Source organism: Macaca mulatta, chromosome 20 (assembly GCF_049350105.2).
Source record: "Macaca mulatta isolate MMU2019108-1 chromosome 20, T2T-MMU8v2.0, whole genome shotgun sequence".
NCBI classification, from domain to species: domain Eukaryota; kingdom Metazoa; phylum Chordata; class Mammalia; order Primates; family Cercopithecidae; genus Macaca; species Macaca mulatta.
The window spans coordinates 82,690,438-82,708,036 of NC_133425.1; the positions used below are offsets into that span (position 1 = coordinate 82,690,438).

The 17,599-nt window shown below is 56.8% G+C and overlaps 1 protein-coding gene across 14 annotated transcripts in view; it reads right to left on the reverse strand.

Moving 5' to 3' along the window:
• Positions 1–6,200: 6,200 nt before the first annotated feature.
• The window catches only part of FBXO31 (F-box protein 31), a 56,544-nt gene continuing 45,145 nt past the window's right edge, over positions 6,201–17,599 (reverse strand). For 8 of the 14 annotated variants that reach the window (XM_028840367.2, XM_077983433.1, XM_015126750.3 and 5 more), the window contains 4 exons: positions 15,445–15,554; positions 14,521–14,674; positions 12,997–13,397; positions 6,201–10,694 (listed from right to left, as the gene is read on the reverse strand). In XM_028840367.2, coding sequence (XP_028696200.1) covers positions 10,472–10,694; positions 12,997–13,397; positions 14,521–14,674; positions 15,445–15,554 — 888 coding nt within the window. In that variant the 3' untranslated portion in view covers positions 6,201–10,471. 14 annotated transcript variants of the gene reach the window in all.

The window sequence follows — 17,599 nt, forward strand, 5'->3', positions numbered from 1 at the left end:
GTTCAAGAGATCCTCCCACCTCAGCCTCCCAAGTAGCTGGGACTACAAGCACACTGTGCAAAAGTTTTGAACAGACATGCTGCCAAACATGAATGGCAGCTGAGCACACTAAGAGAGGCTGAACTTTTTTAGTCCCTAGGGAAGTGCAGACTAAACTCAAAATGAGTTTTCACCACACACCTCTCAGAATGGCTGAAATAAAGAACACTGAGGGCCGGGCGCAGTGGCTCACGCCTGCAATCCCAACACTTTAGGAGGCCGAGGTGGGCGGATCACGAGATCAGGAGTTCGAGACCAGCCTGACCAACATGGTGAAACCCCGTCTCTACTAAAACTGCAAAAAATTAGCCGGGTGTGGTGGCTTATGCCTGTAATCCCAGCTACTCAGGAGGCTGAGGCAAGAGAATCACTTGAACCCGGGAGGCAGAGGTTGCATTGAGCTGAGATTGTGCCATTGCACTCCAGCCTGAGCAACAAGAGCAAGACTCCGTCTCAAAAAAAAAAGAATACTGAGTACATCGTAAGGGATGGCAACGATGTGGCACAAGGGGACTCCGTCTGCTCTGGAAAATGTGGCAGTTTCTCTGATGCAGCATGTGCTTACCATGTGACACAGCAGTCCCACTTTTAACTATTTAAAGGAATGAAAACTTATGTCCACAGAAAAGATCACACAGATGTTTATAGTGATTTTATTCATAAAGTGTCCAACTGGAAACTGCAAATATTCTTTCCGGGGACACAGATCCATTGTGGCGCCTCCACCCTGTGAATCCTGCTCTGCAGTCACACCGCGGATGGATCTCAGGGCATCGGGCCAAAGTCCCACATTGTCAGTGCAGTGCTGCTACCCACAGACGGGCAAACACTGGTCCTTGGGGGATGGGGGAAACACATCTTGCTTTTTTTTTTTTTTTTTTAAGAGACAGGATGTCCCACTGTCACCCAGGCTGGAGTGCAGTGGCACAATCTCAGATGACTGCAACCTCTGCCTCTCAGGTTCAAGCATTTCTCCCACCTCAGTCTCCCAAGTAGCTGGGATTACAGGCGTGCACCGCCACACCTGGCTAATTTTTGTATTTTTTGGTAGAGACAGAGCTTCACCATGTTGGCCAGACTGGTCTCAAATTCCTGACCTCAAGTGATCCCCCTGCCTCGGCCTTCCAAAATGCTGGGAATACAGGCGTGAGGTACCGCTCGCAGCCCAAATGTTTTTTAAAAGGAAGGAAAAAGGACAGCTCAACCCTTTCTCACTAAAGGGCAAAGGGCTGCTAGCTGGGCGTGTAAAATTGTGCGTTTCCCTGAAGTGTGTTCTCTGGAATCCTCTTCCCCAGAGATGTTGAAATGGAGGTGCTTTGTTTAGTGCGGTGGCGGCAGATAACGGCCACAGGACAGCTGCTCTGGGGGCCTTGGAAACTACAAATGCTCAAACCACCTCCCCAAAAGCCACAGCTCAGCAGGCGGGAACTGGGGTGAGCATCTCTCCCGACAGCTCCCTGGTGATGCCGAGCTTCACACCCACCCAACCCATGGGAGCAATCCGACTTCATGGTAGATGGTGACCCAGTGGCCATTGCCTCTTTGCTTTGCTCAGGAACTGGGTGGAACGTGCCCAGGGAAGGTAGCCCCAGAACTGCAGGGGAGCCATGACACACTCAAGCCTCACGGAAACCCCTTTCCTTGGGCCACAGTTGGTTCCTGGGTGGCGTAGGACCGGCTCTGGCCAGTGCGGAGTCAGCCCCTGCTGAGGTTTCTGGGAATTACATGCCTCCCAGGTGGAGAGGAGGACAACTGAGGACACAGCATCTCACTTGCCTCTCCTCACCCACCAGGTGCTGGGCCAGGTGTCACCGGAGCCAAGCAGCACACGACTGCCCCTGCCCACTTCCACCTCAGCCCTGACCCTCCCTGCACCTGGGAGTCCACTGTCTCCTGATGTATCTGATCAGGGGCGGCCACAAGAGCACATATTCCGGGACGTGATATGTGTGGCCCACGTTGGGGAAGAGCTGTCATTGTTCACTGCCATGTCCCCAATGCTTAGCACCATTTGTCGCATGGGAGGTGCAGGTTAACAACCCAGTAGTGCCCAGTGGCCTGGGGGACACCTGACCTTCTGGGGCCTGTTGGCTGACAGGTGGGAGGGACTGCCATCCATCGTTGGGGCCAAGGATGCTGCTCAACCTCCCACAACGCACAGAGCAGCCCGGCGCACAGATTCACCCGGCCGCAAACACCAACTGCCGAGGTAATACCCTGCCCCGAGGGAAGCGGACAAGGCTTGAGCATCGAGAACACTGCAAGGGTCTCAGCCAGTGAGGGCTGCCTGGGCCCCACCGCAGGCCTGACTCCTAGAGCCAAGCCGTTTTCTCCCTTGAGGCAGTGGGTAGGGTTCTCATGTGACAACCTTGAGTTTGCAGCTCGGCTATGCACACAGGTGGACTCTCTGTGCTTTGTCAGTTCCTACTGCTTGGCCCTGGGGCCAAAAGCTGCTTCCCAGGCCTCACTCTGAGAAGCATCTTCACGCCCTGGGTGGGTCCACTGCCTCTTCCCGCCGACTCTGCTCCTTGGGAAGAGCATGTTCATCAGCATGGCCAGGCAGGGAGAGCTCAGGACAGCCAGACCTGGGGCCAGTGGCACAGGTATGTGTGGGAAGGGGCACCAGGGGCCTGTCCTCCCTGCGGGCAGAGCCATCTGTCCTCTGTGGACCTGCAGTTTCTGTAAACATCTGGAAGGAGCCAGGAAGCAGCAACTCCGGATGCCCAGAGGAGCCCCAGCCAAGGCGGATGCAGCCAGGACATCACGCCGTGGGGCTGGGCAAGGGGAGCCGAGCCGCAGGCTGGAAAGGCAGGGGTGCACGGCAGATGGGGATGCCGAGCCAGATGCTGACCGAGCTCCACCCACGTTTGTGAGGGGCGTGGGAGCTGCGCCCTCAGAGGCCTTAGCTGGCTCCGGGCTTGAATTGCGGGTCCCAAGAGCCAGCCGTGGTGTGCCATGTGGCCTCAGGCTGAGCCTCCCTGTGTTTCTGTAAAACAGCACTCTCGTCTTTTTATATGAGAACCGAATTCAAGGTCCTAGAAGTCCTCGCATCGGAAAGGAAAAGTCGTGGTTTGATAAGCAATACACTCTCTGGCTGAGCCCAAGTCAAGATTTTCAATCCAAGTTCAGCAGCGCCCAGCTTCAGCCGGGACTGCTCTGGCCGCACCTGCTGTGAGCTGGCGCTTCTGATTCAACACCACACTTGGTGCAAGGGTCCCAGAACAGCTGAACTGAGTCACCGACGGCGGCTCTTCCTAGAGGCGCACGTTCGGGAGAGGTGAGGCTGCGGGGCTGGGGCCCTGGGCTAATACTCCCTGGCTTTGTGACCCTGGGCAAATTACTCAGTCTCTCTGAGCTGCTGCTTTCTCTCCTGTGGAGTGGGCTGATCCCAGCCACACCAGCACCCCTGGTTGTTCCGTGGTTAATGTCTGCCAAACATGGTGCCATGGAGAACACCCAGCAGAGCCCGGCTCCTTGTTTGGTGGGGAGGGACAGCGCTGCAGGGGCACCTCCCCCGGCCCTCGAGTGCCTTTCCACCTTGCTTCCAGGACCTCTGCGGCTCAGAGGCAGTGCAGGTGGGCTTCGGCAACAGGGAGGGCCCAGGCCAGCACACAAGGAAGAAGGGAAGGCGCCAGGGATCGCCCCCCGCAGGAAGGAGAGAGACAGAGGCGAAGATAGGAAGGATATGCATTGCTGCCTTGTCACTTGGGGATTTTCAAGTCAAAATGGGGAGGGGGCGAGGGTAGGTTTGGAAACTATCCAAATGGCATTGTTTCACATTGCTGGCTGGGGGCAACCCTCTGCAGTGACCCTAAATACCCACTAGAGGTCACACTGCAAAAAGGGACCTCCCCTAAAGAGAGGGGACAAAGGGAGGACCCCGGGCACCCCACCCCCTGCAAGGGGAGGAAGGCTGAAGCCCCGCCATCCATTGGGTGGGCAAAGTGCCATGCCTCCAAGGGCAGCACAGCCAAGCGGTCCCCAGAGGGAGGACTGAGCTCCATCTGGGCCCAGGTGACCCAGCCACAATCCCTTCTCAGCCTCCGCCTCACCCACTGGTGTTAGGCACGGCCAGCCTAGGCAGCCACCAGTCCTCGCTGCCCATCTGCTGTCCCCTCAACCCCAGCAGCAGACAGAAAAGCCCAAGGTCTGAGCACCCAGGAGGATGCTGGTGTCAGATCCCTGGAGAACAAAGCCTCTGCCCTTGTGTCTAGGTGAGGCTGCGGTACCCAGGCCCAGAGCAGGTCCCCCCGGCTGGGCTGTCCACTCTCTCAGAGCAAGAGGGGAACTGCAGCAGGCAGCAGCCTTCCACTCGTTCCCCATGACCTGATTTTTTTTTTTCATTTTAAAATAAGAGAAACGTATGAAAGATGCCGCATTTAGTCCCTTATCAGATCCACACTGCCCGCTGTGACCTGGGAAATCGGGGTGCGTCTCCAGTCTGCGGGGTACAGGGTCTCGTCCAGACAGGAGGCTGCATGGTGCTGCTTGTAGCGAGTGACTCGTTTGTAGTTGGCACGCCCCGTGCAGCTGAGGATGACCCCATGGCTTGGCCCCGGGACAGGACCCAGGCCCCAGGAAATAGCCGCAAACCTGAAAGTAGAGAAGGAAGTGCCCACGGCCGGGGACCCATGATCGCCTGCTCTCCCTGGAGGGCGCTCAGGGCCCAGGAAGCAGCCGCAGCTGGCAGGCCATGCGGCAACCCCGAGACCAGCAGAGATGGCAGTGGGTGGGCCTGCAGATCACTGCCCCGGGCACTGTGTCCTGCCTGAGGGGCTTGTTTCTGAACCACACAGAAAGGGGGGGTGCTCGTAATCAATGGTATCAGGATCAACAGGTGAATAGACGCTAGTTCTGCCGTGTGAGCCTTAATTTTTTTTTTTTTTTTTTTTTTTTTGAGAGGGAGTCTCGCTCTGTCGCCCAGGCTGGAGTGCAGTGGCGCGATCTCGGCTCACTGCAAGCTCCGCCTCCCGGGTTCACGCCATTCTCCTGCCCCAGCCTCCTGAGTAGCTGGGACTACAGGCGCCCGCCACCGCGCCCGGCTAATTTTTTGTATTTTTAGAGATGGGGTTTCACCGTGGTCTTGATCTCCTGACCTTGTGATCCGCCCGCCTCGGCCTCCCAAAGTGCTGGGATTACAGGCGTGAGCCACCGCACCCGGCCTAGCCTTAATCTTTTTAAAGCAAAACAGAGTTGAAGTTCTACCCTCCGATACCTCTAGATGTGACCATACTATTCCTACGCGTGTCTTCAGCTTTTCACCACACGTGAATAGATAAAAATCATTTGCATTTTTACGTGTTACACCAATACCATCTCTCACTTGTTTTGCAACGGAACAAGGCTGTGTGCCCGTCTGCCAGGTGACAGCATGGGTGGCTCCCCCGTAGTCCACCCGCCTCCTTCCGGCCTGTGACAGGTGTCACAGTGTGGCAATGAACATCCCTGCGTGGCCCATGCCCGGGCCCTCAGGACGCAGTTGCCAATCCCAGGGCCCATGTCCTTAGTGTCATGAGCTAGCACCAGCTGTCCCCAAAACAGCTGTCCCACCTGCGTTCCTGTTCCCCGGCATCACTGCCAACACTTGGAAAATCACACTTGCCAATTTCTGCCAGTCGATGGTGTACTTTGAGTGCATTTCCATGGAAAACATCCTTTTTCTACAATTCCAAGCTAACAGCATTAATTAGCAGCAGTGAGTCACGGGGAGGCTGGGATGAGAACAGGAGGTACTTTCGCTGTCTTTGCTAAATACTTGAACTGTTTACAAGAACGTACTACTTTAGTAAACAGAAAAGAAAGATCAATGAGATCCTCACTTCGTCTGCCTGGCTCTGAGCACATTCCCTCCCGTATCTATGCTGGTCGCAGATGATGCAATTCACTTTGGCTTAAATCTAAGAAAACCCTCTGGGGCCCAAACCCCTCTGGGTTGGGACTGGAGATACCTCTGATGCCAGGTCAAAGGGAAGGACACAGGGACAACCACTGTCTGGGCTCCAAGGCATCCCTTCAATGCTCCCTTCTGTCAACGCAGGAAATTTGACGCTTTGTCAAGAAGCTGGGAAGTCTGGGTTCCCAGGCCGACAGCCCGCATGGCTTAAGGCTCTCGCCTCCATCTGACACATGCTCCCAAAGAAACAAATCACAAAACACACAACAAGCCTTCAAAAACAGATTTACTTAAAACTGCGAGGAGAAACACAAGTGCGTGGGTGCAGGTGGCGGCTGCCAGGCTTGCTCCGGTCCTACCCAGTGGGTGCCTACCCGGGCAGGGCACAGCTCCTGCTGCAAGGTCACCTTACCGGGGGCGCGGAGGGGCTCACGATCAGATGGCACAGTGCTTTCCTAACGCAGGCAGGCTACATGGCCTCCAGGAACAACCAAATGCAGAATCAGGCCAAAACCACACAGCTCTGACCCCCTCGTGCTCTGGCTAGTCTCCCGGCCAGCAGCCCCGGAGGGCTGGCACGCAAGCCACTGAGCTGTGGGTGACACAGGTTATTCCACAGTTTGCACAGTCTCATTCCCATTCAAAGTGCAGGCCAAGGCTGGGCGCAGTGGCTCACGCCTATAATCCCAGCACTTTGGGAGGCAGAGGCGGGTGGATTACTTAAGCCCAGGAGTTCAAGACCAGCCTGAGCAACATGGCAAAACCCCATCTCTACAAAAACAAGTTAGCCAGGCGTGGTGGTGGTGGGTACCTGTGGTCCCAGCTATTTGGGAGGCTAATGTGGGCAGATGGCTTGAGCCTAGGAGGTCAAGGCCTCAGTGAGCAGTGATCATGCCTCTGCACTCCAGCCCAGGTGACAGAGCAAGACCCTGTCTCAAAAAAACAACAAAAAACTACCAGCCGAATGGAAATTATCTGCTGCTTTCTTCTCTAAATAATTCTGAGGATGCGTAGTCAAATGATGTCCTTGGTCTCTCCCCAGAGTAAAGACAGGCTGGGTCACGTTAACACTGGACTTGATCGTGATTCAAGGAGTTTTCTTCTCAGGGCAGGTGGTGGTTCTATGAGCACATTCCCATACGTGTTCTTAAAAGTTACACCATGAAGGTAGCAACCAGAATGGAAACATCCTAGAAGAGCCTAGCTGCTTTCTGCAGCGCCTCGGATGGTGGACCACAGCTCAGTGTCTCCTGTTCGCACCTGAGACCCCACAGCCATGAGGACAACACGAGCTTGGAAGATGCATGTGGGCAGGCGTTCTAAAGTAACCAAGGGGCTGAGGAGGTTCTGCTGCTGTCCGTGACTCCCACGAGCACTGAAAATGGCCTAACCATGTGCAGGCGAGAAAGCCTGGGGGTGAACAAGCCCTGAGGAGTCAGAGAAGCCAGAGCCAGTGGCTGGAGGGCCCTCGCAGGCGGCTGCAGCACAAATGCAGGTTCCCAGAGAAAAACCTCCAGCTCCAACCTGGTTCTGCACAAAGCTGAAATGGAGCGGCCAGCAGGACATGTGACTAGAGGAAGGCCACGGCCGCCCCCGCCCCCTCGTGTGCCAGATGGGCTTGCTAGGGATGCAGGTGCCCAGTGTCAGGGCAGGGACACCACAGAGCCACAGCCAGACCGAAGGGGCCCAGGGCATGGTCAGGAACAAGGAATAAGGGAGCCTGAGGTTCTCCCGCCACCAGGCCCGCAAAGCCACTCACACACAGCAGCGGACACTGAGGTCAGGGCCCAGGTGGGCTGAGGGACCCCAATACCACTCACCTTGAATCTCAGCCTATAGAAGTCGTTTGCAACTTCCTCGTGCAAACATTCAGTGCCGGTACAGAAAAGCTTCCAATGACCTGTTTGAAATCTTCAATCACATCATTTCTAAACGAGTGATAAAAAGCACGTCTAGGCGTGCACAGCTGCACCGCAGGCAGCCCCACTCCAGAGAGCAGACCTGATCCTGCCCCAGAGGAGTGGCACAGCGAGGGAAAGGCACCCGTGGTGCAAACGGTGGACAGCCCCAACCTCCCAGCTCCACCTGCCACCTTCCCCAATCAAGCCCAATGCGCTTGGCTGTCCTGAACTGGCTTACTCAGCCTCCTCCTTGGAAACGGTTTTATCCAACTCTCAGCTGCCCTTGATAGGGCCTCCGATGATATCAGCCCTTCCGAGTTCTCACCTGCAGCTTCCCAAGAGGGTGGATGTCTTCCCCCATAAGGGAAGCTGCTGTGTTTCGAGACACACAGATTCTATGCATGTCCCTACAGAACCGGAGCCAAGAACTGGATAAGAACGCGTTGGAGTGGAAAAAACAAGGCCTGTAGTCACAACTGGAGAGACTGGCTGTGTGGCCAAAAAGGCTTCCCTTTCCTGGCTGTGTAGCTCTGGCCCTGCCTGGCATCACCGCAGGTCACCACCACGGACAGACCCCCCCAACACACACACCAGGAGCCACATGAGCTGACCACAGCCATGGCTGAGACATGATGGGTGGAAGCCATTTCTATACCCAAACACTGGAAGCGCACGTGAGATCTGAGATTCCTTTAATCAGAAGCACTCGTCTCCTGCAGTGTGCTCTTCAAGCCCCAGAGGGTGCGCCTCTGATGGCCTGGGTCCCTTAGAGCCAGCCTCGGGCTCTTGGTAAAAATGCATTTGCTTGATTTTATTTAAACAATGGTGAATCTCCAATGGTGCCAAGTCTACATGCCAAGGGTCCTCCAGGCTGCAAGGCCACAGTCACTGTCACTCAGAGACCACCTCATTTGGCACGAGAGAAAAACAGTGACCACCACAGAGGGCAGGGAGTGGCAAAGCTTGTAGGCTAATGCTGCAAAAGCCGCTGGAAACTGGGGCCACACACGAGAGCCGGCAGGCACGCCTGGGGGTCTGCGTGGCTCACGGGTGGGCAGCCCTGCTGCCGCCTTGGAGCGGCACCTTCTCCACTGGCTTTTCTCCTGAGTCTTTCTCCCAGGCCAGCCAGATTACCATTTATGGGCCTTTGCCAATTCTCTGACTCTGGGACGCGAAGTAAGAATTTGCCAAATGCACTGAGGCTGGGCAATGGGAATTTTTTTTTTTTTTTTAAAGGCCAGTCAAGGAGAAATTCATCAGGAAAACGTTTCCCAGGACATCCTCAGGTTGGTCTCCACACAAAGGCACACAGACTGTCATCTTCCCGGGGTCCCTCACCAGCAGGACATGTCCAGGGCGCCCAGCACAAAGGCTTGGAGCAGCCCAGACACAAGGACAAGCGGCAGAGAGGGAAGACTCGCTGGGGACGCCCACTCGGGCACAGAGCTGGCTGCAGGCTGGGGGAAGGGCCAGCTCCAGGCACCGTACTCTGTTCTTCAGGAGATGCCAACCTCACCCAAGACCTCAGACAGGGCCCCCACACGCAGGTTAACACGACACGGGGCACACAGCCCTGGAGGCGTCAGTCCACGGGGTCTCCAAGCTGGAGGGTCCCGCTTTCCAAAGTGTGTCCCCAGCTGCAGATGTGGCTTTTCTAGAAAGCCATCCCCTCACCTGCAAAGGGGTTTCCTCGTCACCTCCCATGGGCACTCCTGGCACCTGTGTGGACCACACACTGCTTCAGACAAGCGGGCCTGGAGCCCTGCGTTCTGGAGGAAGTGCCAGCAGCTTGGTTTTGACACCATGTGTGTGCAGGGAGGAAGGCAGGGACCAAACAAACGCCCTGTCTGGAACTGGCCGTCAAGGACAGTCAACTGGCTGGAACGATGGCCTTGGCTCCAAAGCTGGAGAAGAGGGGCCGGGGCAGGTGAGTGGGCTGGGCCGTGCATTGACAGTGACATTCCCTAGTGACTCAGGTCACTAAGCCCACTCAACAGGTGGGGAAGCTGAGATCAGAGGTGAAATGCTTCTGTCCAAACTCCAAGCGAGCCGGTAGAGAAATGGGGATTCACTCCAGAGTCCCGGCCCCAAGCCTGAGATCCTATCAACGTCCCAAGCTTGCTCTCCGCACACTGTGCCCATCACACCTGCGCTGCCTGAGCTGTCTGCCTCTTCCTGACTCCCTCCCAGAGGCCACTGCTGCCCGGCTTCCCCCAACGGGGTGGGGTGCAACACATGCATCTCACACACGACCCAGTCTATCATTCTATCCGCTCACGGGAAAAGAGCGCCAGAGGGTCCTGTTTCCTGAGAAAACCGCCAGCCAGCCCAGGGTGCGGCAACCCCACCGCTTCAATTCTCACGCGGTCCCGCGGCTGTCCCCCTAGATCCGCTGTATTCCAGCTCGTTCTCTTTTTGGTAAGACATGCTCAGCTTCTTCCATCATGGCACTGACAAATATGCAGGTCTATGTCACACTCTCTACATAAAGTGCTGTGGGGTGGCTGGGCTGGGACCCCCGACGAGGTGTGCGTTCTGGTCAAAAGGCCGGATTTCCAAAGTGCATGCTGCTTCTATTCACAGGTCAGAGTCCAGAGCCCCAGAGCCGCCCAGGATGTGGCCGCAAGGACGTGGCCGGTCAGGAAGTGAGGGACTGAATGTTCTTGAGCATCTCATCGAAGGCCTGTGGGGACGGCGCATCTGCGTTCCGGAAGGTGGCCTGGACCCGGCTGTACAGGCTGAAGGATTTCAGCTCCAGCCAGACGAACCCGAAGCGGTCCTCATCGAAGAGGATGAAGACCCCGGGGGTGCGTTCAGGGCTGGTGAAGCCGTGGCCCGCGATGAGGCCTGTGCCATAAAAACTGAACAGAAACAAGAGGGAAAGTGTGAGCTGGGGGAGGGCTGAGTCCAGTGCACGCCACATCCAGCATTCTGCGACCTGCTCTGTGCCACAAGAGCCACATCCACTGTTCATCAGCCAGAAGCTGACTCCCAGAGCCAGCCTGTCTCTGCAGGGGCAGCTGGGGGCGTGGGCTGAGCCTGTCTCTGAAGGGGTAGCTACGGGTGCAGGCCAAGCCCACCTGATGATGGACGCAGAGGCCAGAGCTCGGGGCTGCTCGGCGGATGGGCGCTGACTCGCAGTGCCCGTGAGAGGGACTCACCCACTGACTGCACACTGCCGAGTCACTGAACGGAAACAAGAGGTCTCTGCAGGTTCGAAGAGCTCTGATCCAAAACACACGTTTCATAAAGCAGGCCCAACGTGGAAAAAAAGCTTGATTTCTGGGAGTTATGTCCCCATACAATGAGCTCTAACACAGACAGCCTGCATCTGACACTAACTCTGAAGGAAAAACTCGCAAACACCCACTTATGGCTTTGAAGTCAACATCAGACAGGAAGACACTTATGTCTGTCTTGCAAGCAGCTAAATTCTTCCAACAGATGACAAGAAGTAAGGAGCTGGCCTGGAATCACCACTGAGGCTCTAAAGGCCCCGGGGGAGAACAGCCCCGTGGACCAGGACCTGGACCTGAGGCTTCTCAGGTGCAGGGAGAAGTTCCAGTGACCAGAGGCAGGTGCAGCCATCGCACTGTGGTCAGAACAAAAGCAACAGGCACTCCCCGTATAGGTGCCGTGGACAGGCCCTGCAGACCCATAAACTAAGGGAAGGGCCTGGGAGCCCCCATATTCAGCACAGCAGGGACTGTCCTGCAGCTTAGCTGGGGAGAGGGGCTGGACAGGGCTTCCTGGCCAGTGGCCACAGCATGTGCTGCGACTCGCAAACTGGGTCTAAGCTGGTTGTGAAGTATGGGGGGTTTTGAGATTTTTGAAGGGTAACAGAGCTTTTTCCTTTTTTAGCTATTCAAACATTTACATCAGCTAAAACAACACTCCAACACTATTTGCATGCCTCTCTCTGTAAACCCCAGTCACCATTATCATACATGGGAACATGAAGAAAGCTCCGCCCAGACATCCAGACCCCTCCAGGAGCTGGGCCAGCTGCACCCTTCCCTCCATGATGGCAAGTTTAGTGGGAAATGCAGACACACGACGGCATGGCTTGTAGGTAAAAGGACAATGACTCGTAACTTGACAATGGCAGAATGACTTTGATGCCAGGAAACTGACAGGTGGACCCTCAAAATGGCCCCCAAGCCCACTGTCCAGCAGAACCCTCTGTGGTGATGGAATGTTCTAGAGCCGCACTGTCCAGCCACATGTGGCCATGAAGCACTTGAAACATGGCCTGGGCGGCTGAGGGCCTGGATTTTTCATTTTATTCAATTTCAGTTCACTTGAATTTAAACAGCTGTAAAGGGTAAGGACACAGGGCAAGGGCCTTGTTCATCTATGAGGAGCAGCCTGAACGGCAAGGGGCCTGGGGCACTGAAGGCGGTGGCCCAGACAAAACTGTATTTAAAAGGTCAGCAAGACACCAGCTGGGAGCTGCGCAGGCCTCGTCCCATGTCAGCCGCCCAAGCCCTGCAGGGGCAGCGGCAATGCCAGCCCCTCCCACGCAGTCTCAGCTGGTATCCACTCCACTGGCCACCCAGGCACTGGCCCGGCACAGCAGAGGCAGGCAGGCACGGAGGAGGGAAGGCGCAGGAAAGCAGGACCCGCATGTGAACCACGCACTGGGAGATGGCTGAAGGTGACCAGCAAGACGCTGACCAGGAGGACACCAAACCAGGCAGGCTTTCCACAGGGTGGGTGGACACCCAGGCAACCCAGGCAAGCTTTCCACGGGGTGGGTGGGAAAGGGGTCTTGTTCATTTCCTGCTTTCAAAGCTGCTGGACAGTTTACCTGTTCTTTCACTTGATTGACTGGAAACACGTAGCTTTAGAAGCCACTGGGGGAGCGGCACTGCTGCAGGGATGTGAGGCATCTGGAGACCTTGTGCTCCTGTAGCTCTGAGGTACCCCAGAAGGGGTGGAAGGACAGGAGCCTCCAGGACAGGACCCAGCTGTGCGGCTGCTTGCTCAGGTGCTGGGGGATGTGGCCCAAGGGGTCAGAGGCCCCACTCCTGTCCCAAAGCACTGGCTGCTGCCCTCTGTGAGGTCACAGGCCCTCTCCGCCCGTGCTGCGTGTGGGGCTGGGACCCTCACTGAAGCACATGCTGTCCCACCCTCGGGCCCCAGTGCCCGCCGCATCCTTACCACATCCTGCAGGTTCGGGGGTAGTCCTCATTCCTGGAGCTCACGCCCACGGGCAGCACAAATGGCTGCCCCTGCCCACACTGGGCAGGCGGCTCAGCTGCGGCCGAGGCATCCCCGGGCTTGCCACTGTCCTCACCAGGTGTCCCGTCTGGGCCCCTGCTGGGCGCCTCCACCCTGGGCTGGGCAGGGCTTGGCTGGGACTCCCGGGGTCCCTGCTGGCCGCGACCCTCGCCCGCCTCGTGCCCGCCTTCCTGCTGCTCCTGGCGCACCCGCTCGCGCACCTCCAGGACAAGGCGGGAGAGCTCGTTGAAGTTGCGCTGGTTCTCGAGGTCGGGCAGCTGAATCCGGTGCCTCAGGTCGATCTCCACCGTCTGCTGCCCGGCAGGGATGTTGGGGTCGCCCTGTGGAGCGGGTGGTGGTCAGCAGGGCTCGGGCCAGCAGCAGCAGCACCGCTGTGCGGGCTCCAGCCCAGACCCACCTCTGGTTGAGCGAGCTGGCATCAGCCTTCCCACTGACTTAGCAGCATCCCTGACAGAGGAAGAAGTCTCAGAATCCCTTAGAAAGTGGCGAGGGCCAGCGACGCCTATGAGTGCCCCTGAGGATGGTGGCTGGCTCACACCTGCTCAACTGCCCTCAGAGAAGTTCAAAGAACATCCCAGAGCCGGGCAGCAGCCCAAGGGGGCAGCCCAGATCTGTCCGCCTAAAAGGCACAGCACTGGAGCCGAGCCCTGGGAAGATGCTTCAGCCCCAAAACTCTGTGAGGAGTCCGGGAGCCAAAACTCTGGAGTCCAGGGAATGCCCCATCATGACAGATGTGGCCCTGATCCCTGGAGGGTTGGGGAAGAGGCTCTGCCCCTTCAGGCACTGTCTGCCAGGATCCCAATAACCACGCAGGGCAGGCGGGCAGCATGTGCCAGGAGCCCTGGCAGGGGGCGAGCCCCTGTTCACAGCCCCGAGAGAGGCGATACTGTTGGGCTCACCACACAGCCCACCCTCAGGCCACTCCAAGGACAGGAGCTGCTGAAGCCCCGACGGTGGGAGCTGTCTGCGAGCACAAGGGTCTCCATGCAGCTGCCGGAGGGGCCCCTTTCCCGGGCTGTCCCCAATTAAATCTGAGCCTGTGTGGGGTCTGCTGTCCGCACTTCCTAAACCCCCCAGGGCTGCCAGGCTGGCCAGGGCTGAGCAGTGGTGTGGAAAGGCCACCTTGGAAGCACACAGACTCCCTGAGGGTCTTGTGGAAATGCCATTCTGGTGCAGTGGGGCTGGCTGGGGCCCGAGAATCTGCTTTCCCAAGCTCCCAGGGCTGCGGGTGCAAGCCCACTCTGAGGAGCAAGGGGCCGGGATCTGTGTCTGCCCAAGTTCCCTGACTCCACAGCCAAGGGTGCCGGGATCTGTGTCCGCCCAAGTTCCCTGACTCCACAGCCAAGGGTGCCGGGATCTGTGTCTGCCCAAGTTCCCTGACTCCAAAGCCCAGTTGGGCCGGGTGCTCCCAGAGCCCTGCTGACCAGGGCAGCCGCCACTCACCGTGATCTTGGTGCCCCTGGCACGCCGGCCGTGGAAGCTGAGCATCACGATCTCCAGGCCGTGGCTGCCATAGGTACCTTTGAAGAGGCCAGGCTTGATGAGGTCGTCGGGGCGGCTGGGCGGCAAGTAGATGCGGCGGTAGGTCAGGCAGTTGCTGTGGGGAGCAGGAGGGTCAGTACAGGAGACCTCGCGAGGCAGGCAGGACTGATAACGCCCAAGGCGCCAGGGCCAAGCTTTGCAGGGCGGGGTAGGGCGGGCAGCTCAGCTCAACCGGGGCCAAGTGTCCACCAGGCCTGTGGGCAGCAATGCGCATGGGGGAGCCCTCGCCCCCCCCACCCTCCTGCACGCCCGCTTCCAACAAGACTTCTGGGGTTAAGGGGAGCACTGGGGCCAGGGCAGAGCTTTAGGCAGGAGAGGAAAGGAAGTGCCAGTCTGTTCCATTACCCGGAGGAAAGGAGCCCAAGTCACCATGGAGGGGACCCCCACACTGGGCTGAGCGGGGCTGACCTCTAGAGCACCAGTGCTGGTGGGGGTGACAAGAAATCAGACAAAAACAGACACTCGGGTGAAGGACGGGGGCCGGGGCTGTGCCACAGCAGCTATAGGAAGGCCTGCACTCCCAGCAGCCACAGAGAGAGGGGCTGTGTTCCGAGCACCCACTGGGAGAGGGAGGACTGTGCCCTAGCACCCACAGAGAGAGAGAACTATGCTCCCAGCACCCAGAGAGGGGCTGCACTCAGCAGGAGAGAGGGCTGAACCCCAGCACCCAGCTGGAGGGCTACATCCCAGCACCCACTGGGACAGAGGACTATGCCCCAGCACCCACCAGGACAGGCCTGCGCCCCCAGCACACCCCAGGAGAGGGCCGCCCCCAGCACACCCCAGGAGAGGGCCGCCCCAGCACCGAGCAGGAGCCGCACTCACTCGTACTGACTGGTGTAGATGAACTTCATCAGGATGAGCTCCTGCATGTGCTCGTGGAAGATGTCCTCCAGCGTGCGCCCCCATTCCTCCCTCAGCCACGTCCGAAACTCCTTCCAAAAGAACACAGATCATGAATATCAATATGACAGGAGGCTGTGAAGAGGCTGCCAGCTGTGCCACTGAGAGGACACAGTGCGTCCTTCTTTGTCAGCGCACAGGCACCTGCAGGGCCCTCCCGGTGGGGCAGGATGGACTCGGTGCTGGGAAGAGAAAGGGGAGCTGCCGGGTTTGACCCCATGTCAGAGGTGCCTGCCAACAAAAAGTGAAGGTCCCGGGCCCTTGGTCTGCTGGGTGGGAAGCAGCAGGGACTGTGGGGAGTGGGCCTCCCTTCCGTGCCCACCAGTGGGGCAGGAACAGCATCTACAGACCCTGGCTCTGCACCGCAGCGCCCCTCAGCCTGCTTCTCTGGCTCCTAGGAGCCTGAGTGTTCCGGGACCCTCACCAGCAACCCTGAGCCATGCAAGTCACCCAAGGATGACACACTGAGCCCTCGGCCAGTGACTCGGATTTTCCTTTTTCAAAGGAAAAGCAGGTTTGCTAAGGGGGCTCCCAAAAACTCTGCAGCCCCAGCAGTCCACCCTGCATTCTGCTATCACATGATGCGTAATGGTTTGATTCTACACAATTTACGGAATTCATCCAAACTTCCAAATTCCTAGCTCAATACAGTGTTTCCAGTCGTTATCTAGACTTAACTCCGAAAGGGACGCATAAGCAACTCACAAAAAAGAGGAAACACTACGGTCAATCGCTTTCACACATCACTGCTCCAAACTCTGACAAGAAACAGAAATCACTGTAGGGGCTGCCCTGAGCACCTGGCAGGACCACACGGTCAACAGAGAAGCCACCTGGATTTTTGTGTCCTAGCAGCACAAAATATAAAAATGAAATTTTAAAAACTCTTATGTTCAAAATCCTCAAAAAACATAAGACTTGGGAATAAATGTTACAAAATACATTTAAGATCTATTCTGAAAATCACAAAACACTGCTGAAAAGAAGTAAAAATGCCTGGGTACATAGAGATGCCATGTGCGTGGCCTGGGAGCCATCTAGGCCCCATTCCAAGAGCAGTTCTCTCCAGATTGATCTACAGATCCAACCTCATGCCAACCACAAGTCCACCAGGCACTACACAGACTGGACTTGCCAAGTCTGAAATTCCTATGGAAAAGCAAAGAACGGGACAGACAGGCAATCAGGAAGGCGAAGAGCAAAGCAGCAGGACCAGGCCGCTCTCAGGACTTGCCCAGTACAAGCTCCCGTCACGAGATGGCGTGCAAGCCTCAGGCCTCACACAGGCACCAACAGAGCCAGCAGCCCAGAAACCCCCCGCGGACCTAGCTGCCTGACTGCAGCGGAGGTGCCCGTGCCTGCCCTGAGGAAAGGAAGGTTTTCAGCAAGGTGCTCGTCAGTTGGGTTTTCATATAGAGAAGAAGGGACCATGATCCCGCCTTATACCACACACAACATCATTCAAGATGGGGCACAGGCCTCCACACAAATGCAGAACCTGATGTGACACTACCAAATTTCTAAAAAATGAAATGGAGCCTGTCTTTGCAAACTGAGTTTAAGACTCCATTTTTAGAATGTTTTTTAGGACTCAGAAAATAACCATAAAAGAAAACAAAAAGTTTCACAAATTGGACCTCATCAAAATTAAAACTTGACTGGCTAAACTTGAGGAAAGGCTCTTTAAATAACAGAATCAAAAGCAACTGAATGTAATGAAGAAAGATTTCAACGTTACCACTGTGAGTAATGAGACCTCAACTTGACACCACCAGGAAGACGAGTGTGCACCTGCTGCCATGACCTCAGTTTGCATAAAGAGGTCCAAGCAACGGGACTACCAGCCAGACCCTGTTACCCAGAACAAGGCCGTCCCGAGCATGTTTATTATGAAATAACTTATCAGAGCAATACATACAAGCCACACAATACATACAAGGAAAAAAAAACAGGGAGCCCAGGACATGCACGACAACGATCCACTTCACGTTGACCCAGGGCCTGCTCACTAAACACGCTGTCCTCGCGACCCTCACGGCAGCTCTGGCAGAGGGGCTGAGGGCGACAAGGATGCCTG